The sequence below is a fragment of the Marmota marmota genome, unplaced genomic scaffold (assembly GCF_001458135.2).
Source record: "Marmota marmota marmota unplaced genomic scaffold, marMar, whole genome shotgun sequence".
In the NCBI taxonomy this organism is placed as follows: Eukaryota; Metazoa; Chordata; class Mammalia; order Rodentia; family Sciuridae; genus Marmota; species Marmota marmota.
Window position 1 is genome coordinate 10778045 of NW_026000019.1, and position 10971 is coordinate 10789015.

At 40.3% G+C, this 10971-nt stretch overlaps 1 protein-coding gene across 1 annotated transcript; it reads right to left on the minus strand.

Annotated features, from left to right (window-relative positions):
* Nucleotides 1–6: 6 nt before the first annotated feature.
* Nucleotides 7–2263, minus strand: LOC125618745. The gene is made up of 3 exons (XM_048810218.1): nt 2089–2263; nt 842–1254; nt 7–546 (listed from the first exon to the last, which is right to left on the minus strand). The coding sequence occupies exons 1-3, from the start codon at nt 2261–2263 to the stop codon at nt 466–468; spliced, it is 669 nt and encodes a 222-aa protein (XP_048666175.1). The 3' UTR covers nt 7–465.
* Between the last annotated feature and the right edge of the window lie 8708 nt (nt 2264–10971).

Sequence of the window (10971 nt, forward strand, 5' to 3'; positions counted from 1 at the left end):
GGGGAAGACTGCTCTAGCTGCTGCTCTTGGCCCGTGGGGCGCAGGGACACTCCGACCCGGGAGGGGGAAAGGGGAGGGAGAAGGAAGGGGGCGGGGGAGAAAGGAGGGAGAAACAGAGGAAGGAAGTGGGGCTTCTCTCGCGAGATTTCAACAGCGCTGGTCCTTCAGGGTGACTTCCGTCTTTCTGTACCGCTCCCTCTTGGGAACCATAAGGCGCCTTTACGGCTGCTGCGGGATCTGCTGGTGGCGCTTGGCGGCTTCCTGCGGATCCACCCCTCTTCTCCCGCGCGAGGAGGCAACCCCAGCCTCACCAGGAACATCGAGCCCAAATCGACCGGGAGTTACACTCAAAGTCTTCCCCCCGTCTTTCCACTCCACCCGATTTCTCTCTTCCTTTTTCCACTCCTCCACTCTTCCCCGCCGGAAACGCCGCTCCTTCCTCCTACAGTTCCGCCCGCCAATCCCTCAATTCTTGTCTTCCCTCGCGCACGACTGACGCGAAGGCCTCCTTCTTCTCTGCTGCCCCTCCCCATGCAAACTGGGAGACTTTTGGAGGAGGTAGGGTGGAAGAGAAAGGAAACCAACCGGATTGGATAAGCAGCTGTCATGGCAACTGGAGGCTGTGGTTGTATCGTCATAGTAACCGGAGTGTGCGGACAGGGTGACCCTCCCCTTGGCGAAAGGATTCCCGGGAAACCGCCCAGGATTCCCCCTTGACTTCCCTTCCATTCCCAGGCCACCCTGGCGTGGGAATCGAGGTAGTTTTCCCGGGCAGTGAAGTCAGTTTCCTCCTCCCTTCCCTCCTCCCTTAGCAATTGTGGGGAGACCCCGAGGCATTCACCGTGGGCATTTCCACCCGGTTGCGGGCGGGAACCACCTCCATAGTTTCCTCTCTGAGCCGAGCGTGGAGTGGGCCCGGCCTGCGAAGAAGATGCAGGGCCTGAAGGCTGGCGGGTGGTGGGCTGGAGCGGGCAGAGCGAAAGCGAGGCTGCGACGCCGGGCTGCGCGGTAGGGCGAGGGGTTTCCCCACAACTGCCTCGGGCTCAGGGAGGCGGGATCCCGCCTGGACGGGGTCCCTGAGGGAGGAGAGCGGCACACGACAATAGCGATCCCTCTCCCGCCGACCAGCACATCCGAGTTTTCCTGCCAGCAGACCCCTTCCCGAAATCCCCTCCGCCCCACCCCACAGGACACCGTCGGCGACTGAGCGTCCGACAGCCTGCGGGACTAGACCGGCGAAGGTGGAAACACGTCCTAGAAAGCTGACAAGTGGTACTCAAGCATTTGAAATCCAGGACGGTCGGAGGGGCTTATTACTGCCCTCCCTCTTAGAAGGGTTCCCAGTAAGGATCCCGGCTTGATTATTAAAGGCCGCTTTTCAAGTACCCTCCTCCCAGGAGTCTCAGTATTTTAGAACTTGACACCCTGTAATTTGGGGATCAGAGAGAAAATATTGACTAAACTAGTGTTGGCACGAAGGTCCAACGAAAGGAGTCTAGGAAAAGAATTTTCCATTCTTATGAACAACTCTTTTTGAATGTCTTATATGCATTTTGTGTCAGGTACGGGGCTAAAACGCAGTCAATGTATTGTAGAGTGTATGAGAATTGCTGGAGAAGTCGTCATGCTGACAGCTTGAATAAATTGACGTTTTCCAAATTTCATTTTCAGTTCATCTTGTGGAGTCATGTAAGCAGGTATCCCAAAATACTTGAGAATAAATAATGGTACGCAACCTTTAGAAACGCACCCCTCACTGGATAGTTAAAACCAGGATTTGAATGCGCAGTTTTTGGTTTGGTTTGAGTATCAGATTCCTGCCATCTTTCCAAGCTAGCTGAAGGGGCACTTTGAAATCCTTCCCTGGGACCGCACCCACTAAAAGACCGGACCAATGTTTATTTGGAACTTCATGTTTAAGTTTGGGGGAAAGAAAAGTACAGCCGACTTTGAAATAAATCCCAAGGACAGGTTGTCATTAACGAAATAGAAAAGGAAAGTACTGCCTAATTTGAAATAAATCCCAAGGACAGATTGTCACTAAGGAAACAGAAAGTGACCTGTGCCCCTCGTGCTGCAAACAAGCGCCTAGTATGATGCGCGATGACGCGCGGTGATTGCGGCAGTACTTTGCCCCCAATCTTCCCTCTGACACCAAGGCGCCGCCCACTCCTGGGAAAGAGAGCCACCTAGTGAGAGATTGGCACATCTCCGATGTAGCATCTTGCTTTTCCTTCAGTCGTGAGAGCCCAAAAATGGACATTGCTACTACATAGTTTGTTTCCTTGAGTTTATGAGTTAGATTCCCACAGAATGAAGCTTTTATGTTTGTGTAAAATAATTACTCCCTTGCTATTATATCTCACGTCTGGGGCACGTAACGCCAGTGAACAGTATATGAGCAGATCTGGTACACTTACGATATAAAATTTATGAAAATATTACTACTGTTATTAAATATTTTGGAAACAAAATGGAATCAGAAAGATGAACCCTTTTGTAATAGTCTGCTGATTGATGTTCAATAAGCATTTACTGAGCACTTACATTTCAGGGACTGTCCAGGTTATTATGAATACTATGATGAAAGAAATATGTTCCCAGTCCTGGAAGAATTCATCTTCTGGTAGAGACATTGTACTAGAGAAATGACTAGGAGGTAAAATAATGGGTGTAGTAATTGAGGTAAGAACAAAATAAGAACACTGATGAGGTCGGAAATAATAAACTAAGACTTTTACAGGGTTTGTTAATGCTTTACAATATCCCTACACACTAGATAGAACAATAGTAACATCACATTTATGCTAATCTTTTTTTAAAAACTTTTTTTTAATTTTTGGAAGTAGTTGGAACCAATACCTTTATTTTATTTATTTTTATGTGGTGCTGAGGATCGAACCCAGGGCCTCACATTTGCTAGACGAGCGCTCCATCCCTGAGCCACAACCCCAGCCCCACATTATGCTAATCTTAAAAATAACTTTTAAAAATATGATTCAGAAAAAATATTACCTGAAACTTACATATTGCTAATGCACATTTTATTGTCTCATCTCCTTCTACTGTCCCATTTAACAGACTTGATCATCATCCAATGAAGTAAAAATCATAGAATGCAAACATTTTTCTGCATTAGGTTTTATTCACCTTTTCCCCTTGCAGCTGTAAATTAAATCTAAACCAAAAGAAATTGCCCTATTTCCATTAATCCTACCTGATTTTAAATTATTTGGTTTATCTTTCTGACTCAAGTGATTTTGTGGAAAGTTCATAAGTAACAGGTCTGAGTGTGTCCCAGCTCTATCATCTCAGCATCTAAACTTCAGTTTGCTGAGGACATTACCTATCACAGGCTTCCTATGAAGTTTAATGATGATATATTTTGACTGTTGCAGCAACTGAGGTTGAGGCAGAATGATTGCAAGCTCAAGGCTAGCCTCAGAAACTTAGTCTTAAAATAAAAATAAATAAATAAAAAAGACTATGGATATGGCTGAGTTGTTAAGTGACCCTGGGTTCAGTCCCCAGTACAAAAAATATATATATACATATTGACTGAATTTATAACATGTATAACACTGGCACATAATAAACATTTTCTCTGCCTTTTTGCTCTTTAATATCAAGCTAAAATGAATAATTTAGGACTTCTGCAACATAAAATTATTTTTTATCTTTTAAATGAATTATTTTTTTAGTTGTAGATGGACACAATACCTTTATTTTGTTTATTTATTTTTATGTGGTGCTGAGGATGGAACCCAGTGCCTCACAGGTGCAAGGCAAGCACTCTAACGCTGAGCCACAACCCCATCCCCTAAATAAGATTATTTTTTAAAATATTTTTTAAATAATACTATAGTCTTTGTGCATAATACACATAGGTCTGAGCATACTTCCAAAGCTATCATTTGGTGGTAGAAGATCAATTTCTTTATTCATGATTTTGATTAAAGAAAAGAACACTATATCAGGACATTATTAATTAAATTCTAGAAGTTTGAAATTTTTCAAAAACCTTTATCACTGCCAAACAGCCCAATATAACCATATTTCTTCCCAATTAAATATAATAGCCACTTTTCAACCAAATACTGAGAACTTGCTGAGAAGTTACTCTTATCATTCTCACCAAATATACCCAGAGCTTCATTAACCTTACAATTAATACATAGCAAGCCTCCTCCCTTTTTATAGTAATAGTTCCCACCTGTTCCATGAAACCTTAATAAGTACTCATTTATTTTAATATTTAACCTACATATTCTGAATGTTTCCAAGTCATGTGCACAATTAAGCACTTAATAGATGTGTTTCTATTTTGATGAGAATGATTCATCAATTGCATACTTGAGCATACTGAGTGGCGTTCTTTAGTACCACACCTGAGACAATGGAGCTAAGTAATTCAATCAAGTGAATGATTCATTCTCTTCAAATAGTGAGTCAGTTACAAATTGGCATTTAAACTCAGGTCTTCAGTTGCACAAAATTTCTTAGATCAAGGGTCAGCAGCATCTTCAAAGAGTTTACCTAGTGTATGTTCATTCTTTCATTCCTAAGAGGGAGTTGCTTAGCCTGAAAAATAGTAAAAAAGTATTATAGTCCTAGATCCATGGAAAACCACTTCTGGTTTGGGAGGCAATAGGTTGCCAATTAAGAAATGGTAGTCAAGAGTGCTCTTTATCTGTCTTTCTTCCATTTTCCTAGTGTTTACTAAAGGAAACTACTAATTTCCAAGAATTTCCCCACATACTCAAGAAGCAAATACCTCTGAGAAATTACTATACCGGAACAACTGATAATTTAATGGACACAATCAAAAGAAGACAAGAAGAGATGCTGATAGGGAAGATGGAAGAGTATTTAAATATAAAAATATTAGCCTCTCTCCTCTATTGTCAGAGGACCTTAGTGTTAGTGCAGCACTTTACTACTCAAACACAATGCTAATCAAAGCCATCCTGTGGTCCCAAATCTAAAATCCCTGTATTTCATGTCAATGTCTGTTGTATTTGTGTTATCCATGACTGCCGTTTTTTTTTTTAAACATTCAACTAAAGGCACATAATTTTTAATGTCTTCTAGTCTTTTCTAATTTCTACTTTGTAGATACTATTTTTGAGCACATAGAATATGTTGCTGATATTGTCATAAATCTGTTCTTCAAAACTACAGGAAACCACATGTTCATGCATGTGCACAGACACATATCTTCTTCCTTTCACTGCCATTGTTACTTGCATTTCAACTTAAAATGTGATAAAGATGAAAAACAAAGAAACTTAATTTCTTAATCTGAACTTGAATGGGATTCATCTGCCTCAGCCTCCAGAATTGCTGGGATTACCAGTGGTGCCACAGTCTGTCCAGCTGAAAAAGCAAAGAAACTTAAATCAGGTTCATTGCTCTGAAGCATACCAAGGTTATGTACCCAAGCACAATTTCACTTTGCTTTACTAGCCCAGTCTTCTCAGAAACTTCTATGTATCAGAAACTTAGATGGTTTGTCCCATATTTATGAAAATTCTTAATATCATTGAATTAAGAAATAAGAGGACACTGCACAACAAGTTAAATGGTAAATTAATGTATTCTTTCATTCCACATTTTAGCCATATTAAGCTTTTAAAAAAGCTTTCTTTTGATTTTCCTCCTAGATCAACGCCTCTACTGGCTTTCCAATTACCCTTAGGACTTTGTTCCCAATCCTTTGGGTGACCTGAACGTTCTGACCCCTGCCTGACTCTTTTCCAACCCCACCTACCTACCCATGCACCACCTTTGCCACTCCACCTATAATGACCTCTTGGATATTCTTCTCAGAGATTTTAGACAAATGGTTCCCTCTATATAGGTAACTTTTCTTTCCAGATTACTTTTCTCTTTTTTGCTGAAAGCCTATACCTGAACTTCTCTGGACAAATCTCCTCTACTTCCCTACCCCCCACGACCAAGCTAAGAAACTATACTAGTACTGTGCCCATAGCACTGGGCCCTTCTTCTTGGCACCTTTTATGGGTATAATTTTTTGTTCAATGTTACCTCCCATTATAAGCTCTGTAGTGGTACTGTGCTTATTTTGCTCACTGCTGTATTATCTTTCTCCTAGCAAAGTGCCTGGTACAAATGGTGTTCACTAAATGTTCAATCAGTAAATTTAAAAAGAACTAATACCGCTAGGTGTGGTGGCACATGCCTAGAATCCCAGTGGCTCAGGAGGCTAAGGCAGGAGGACTGCAAGTTCAAGATCAGTCTCAGCAATTTAGCAAGCTCCTGAGCAACTTAATGAGACCCTGTCTCTAAATATAACATAAAATGGGCTGGGGATGTGGCTCAGTGGTTAAATACTCCTGGGTTCAATCCCCAGTACCCAAAACATAAAATAAAAATTCCTGACTACCGTACTGAGGAATATTCTTTAAAAGTAATCCCTAAGCAATAAGTAAGGAACTTTACTGGGCCTTCAACCAATCTGGGTAATTGAAATCCGCTCTTATATTTAACAAGAATGAAAGTTTTAATTAAATGACACTTATTTAGACAATGAGTAAAGTATATAAATATAAGATTAAGGATAGCTCATCCATTATATCAAAGTCTCAAGCTTTAATGTGGAAACAAAGTCTTCAATATCCAAATTATTCTTAACTTTATGTTTCCTAATATGGGATTAGATGAAACAGTTAAACCTCTCATATGTGACAGAAAAAAGACAAACTGCTGGGGGAAGATAGCAAGAGATAAAGGATATCATCAGCTAATCAGAAAATAGGACAGAAAAATTAAAATTTAAAATTCAGGACTGGGGGTGTGGTTCAAGCGGTAGCGCGCTCGCCCGGAGTGTGTGTGGCCCGGGTTCCATCCTCAGCAACACATAGGAACAAAGATGTTGTGTCCATCGAAAACTAAAAATTAAATATTAAAATTCTCTCTCCCTCTCTCTTTAAAAAAAATAAATAAAAATAAAATAAAATTCAGAAAGCATCTGTAATCCCAGCGGCTCAGGAGGCTGAGACAGGAGGGTCACGAGTTCAAAGTCAGCCTCAGCATGGTGAAGCCCTAAGCAACTCAGTGAGACTCTGTCTCTAAATAAAATACAAAATAGGGCTGGGGATGTGGCTCAGTGGTCAAGTGCCCCTGAGTTCAATCCCTATTACAAAAAAATCATAGTATAGAGTGCAAAGCTCAGCTGTCTCTACTTCTCATCAGAACACCAGAAACACATTTATATATTCTAGCATTATTATTATTTTTCTCCTATTATGGGATGAGGATTAATTTTTTTTTTTTTTTTTTTTGGTGGTGCTAGGGATTGAACCCAGGGCCTTGTACATGTGAGGCAAGCACTCTACCAACTGAGTTATATCCCTAGCCCAATGGTAAGATTCTTAAAGAACCATATCCAATTTCAAAGTAAATGAGATAAAATAACAGTGATACACCTAGCAGTGTTTGGCACTTAATAGAAACTCAACAAATGGTGCTGCTTTTATCATACACATAGAGAGAATAAGAATTTCTTAACACACTCAAATGAATGTAGGTAAAACTTTTTTTTTAACACAAAATACTATAAAATTGCATTTGTAGATGGAGAGGTATAGAACACACTGCCTCAAAATCACTTATGTCATTAAAACTAAGTATAATTTCCAAGACAGAGAACAGCTTTCACCTTCTTCTGGAGGCCATCTCAGTTCATTAGCTATTTTATGTTTGAATGAGATGAGATTTGAAGGTCTGTCTCAAAACTGAAGAGGACAAGGAGGCTCATAAGGAGTAAAGCCAGCTGTTTTTATCACCCACTGTCTTCTTCCAAACTAACATCTCTGGAATAAGTTGAGTTTGAATGTATTCACCCCTTCACTCACTTGCTCATTTGTGTACTCACACTTGTGTTCTCTCTCTCTCTCTCTCTCTCTCTCTCTCTCTCTATCTCTCTCTCTCTCTCTCTCCCTCTCCCCTTGGCTGAGATGGACATGCATGGTTTTAATTCTTCTTTAACAAGTTTCCTTTTGTGAGACCAACTCTATGGGGCTTGCCAAATATTAAAATGCAACATTTCCAAAATGGAGGCAGCAGTGGACCAAGAGGTCATAGTTATTAGCTGTGGAAAGAAAGTGAAATTGATTTTCTATAATTATTTGGGGCAATAGTCAAAGTTTAACATTAAAACACAGCAGGACTATTAGGTAGAGTGAAAAGCTGAGGGTCTACAGAGAATATTCAGTTGATCAATTCCTATCTTTCTTTACTTTTTCAAAACAAACTTATCATATCTAAATCAAAATTTTACTTCTACGAAACTTAATCTGGTATATCCTTATATTAAAGAAAAGTTTGATGAGTTATGGATCCTCTAGAAATTCCCTATGTATTCATTCTTTAATTCATATATCAAAAGTATATTGAGAATTCACTTTAATGGTGAATAATGCCATCTTGCCCCCAGAGATTAACGTTTAGAGGAGAATTAAGCTAAGGGGTAGTTATACTGTAAGTGATAAATGCTGTCAGGGTGGATGTCTTTGGAACCATTCTACCTTGAGACTGACTGCAGACATGCAATCAGATAATCTACATTAATATCCCAGTCAACTTCAAAGTTCTTCACAATGAGACTTTGATAGTTCACTTTTTCAAATTCTGTTTCCAGCAGGAATAGGAATGCATATGGTTCAACCTGCCAGAAAAGTAATGGAAAACCATGGCTAAAAGTATAGTCCATTAAAATATACCCAAAGGATGTAAAACTACATATAAAGTATAACTGTGAAATAGAATTGCATAGATAAATAGCCAGAAATAGAACAGAATGTTAATAGCAGTTATTTCTGTGGTATCACATATTTTTCAGTATCTCCCACAATTAACAATTAAGCCAATTTTATTATTCTTGCTGTTGTTGTTAGGGGTTGTTGTGTTGTTTTGTGATGCTGGGGATCTAACCCAGGGGCTTGCACATGGTAGGCATGTTCTCTACCACTGAATACATCCTCAGCTCTGTTGTTTTTAAAGAATGCTTGAACTATCTACTATTTTACAGGAGCCTAAAACTAACACTGGAAATTAAAAGTCAAATTAAAAATAAGTGTAATCTTTTTTCATAACTAATACTTGAAAACAAGATCTTATTACAGGGAATTCTGTGATTCTAATATAGCATCTGATACTGATACTATGTACGAGTGAAAATTGGTGAGTATGATCACTTTTTGAATGCACCGTTACTTGTTACTGGACAGTGAGTTCCTCAGTTCTTTTCTTCCCTAAAGAAAGACTTTGTTGAGAGATACAGATAGAATAAACATAAAGGATTTATTCAATGAAACAAAAGCACACTCCAGAGAGCATGGAGCAGGCAATCCCAAAAGAGGGGGCCGCCTGGGGTTTTCCATGTGGTGGGTTTTTATATTCGGTTTGGAAACTCTTCCTCATGTATTGTGTATCCAGGGCAGTTACTGCGGCTTCCCACTATAGGTTGGTGTGCCTGCGCTGATTTCCCCATGTTGGAAAATTTCCCACAGGAAATCCATGGGGGTGGGGGTGTGTGTGTCAGAACCACAAATGTAAATGATATTACAGTGAGCCCAGATTCACCCTTGGACAGTGTCTCAGTGCTCTGCACATGCTCCAAAGCTGAAGTCCAGTTCCTTACACTGGTCACACCCAGTTCTTGTTAGTTTTAAGAAGGCAGTTTCTGGCCGTGAAGGAGGTGGTTTATGAGTGGGGTTCTCCATCTCTCAAGGTGGAGTGAGCCTGTTCCTCATCCCCTCGTCCCCTTGCTCTTGTCTGCCTTTCTATCTACTTTAACATTACAGACCAGCTCTTAATCTACTTCTGGGAACCATCACAGTCTGAGAAAGATGGTAAAGCCTGCATGGGATTAACCTGAGAACCAAGTGAAGTCAGAAAAGTCTAAAGCTAAACCTGTATTTAACCTTTTTGGCCTTTTCTTACCTTTGTAATTCTCTCCTCAACTTTAAGGCACACCCTGGCCCCTCCCAGTTATGTAACAACCTGCATTTCCTCATTTCTCTGGAATGTGACCAGTCAAGAACCACAACCCTTCCCTTCCCCATCCCCTTTCTTCCTTCTCTCCTTCCTTCCCCCCTACTTCCTCTTCTTCTTCTTCTTCTTTTTTTTTCTTTATTTCTTTCAAGTAAAAAGGCAGAAAAAGAAAACCCTGAAATCTGGAGGAAGAGATGGATGAGCAAAGAAGCACCCTGCCTGATGGTAATAATATTGTTAGACATTCATACATCCTGCTTTCCCGAAGAGATTTCAAGAAGAATCTAGATCTTCGATCCATCTTAAAAGCAAGAAAAGCAACTTTGTGGCTGCTGGAAATATATTTTCAAACTCGGCAATCTTTAACCTTTGAATGAGGCATCCCAAGTTTTGCTGTTATGGTCTAAGTCAATGATGATTCCATTTAAGATCCAGTTCAAGGAGACTGCTATACACCATGAGAAATTTTGCATTACCATTTTAAAGAACATATCATTTGAATTTGGTCTTTGGAGCCAGATACATTGTAATCCCAGCCACTGGGTGGAGAGGCCTGAGGCAGGAGGATCTTGAGTTCCAGGCCAGCCTGGGCAACATAGTAAGAACTCTTCCCACAATAAATAAATGAACTTGGCCTTTGGATATAAAGTGGACTGTCACCCAATCTTACATATTTAGTAAGAATGAAAACATCATTTAAAAACAAAACAAAAAAACTGGTTGGGGTTGTAGTTCAGTAGCAAAGCAGGTGCATACTTGAGGTACTGGAGTTGATCTCCAGCACCACAAAACAGAGCAAAAACAACCAAAAAACAAAAACAAAGAATAGTGCACAGTTGGCTGGGCACAATCAGGAGCCACTTGTCAAAAGAAACTAACTTTATTTTTAGAACCACACACGCCAAACAAAACAGCCTCTCAGGAAAAACCCTCAGAGCCTCAACTGCCACCACC

Bases quoted from the DNA above. Each gene is read 5' to 3' on its own strand.
- LOC125618745 (XM_048810218.1), bottom strand. From the start codon at position 2,263: ATGTCCATTTTTGGGCTCTCACGACTGAAGGAAAAGCAAGATGCTACA. The intron at 1,255-2,088 runs GCGCTTGTTTGC...TCAGCTTTCTAG, and splicing joins GTCATCGCGCATCATACTAG to GACGTGTTTCCACCTTCGCC. The intron at 547-841 runs GTGAATGCCTCG...CTCCTCCAAAAG, and splicing joins ACCGGGTGGAAATGCCCACG to TCTCCCAGTTTGCATGGGGA.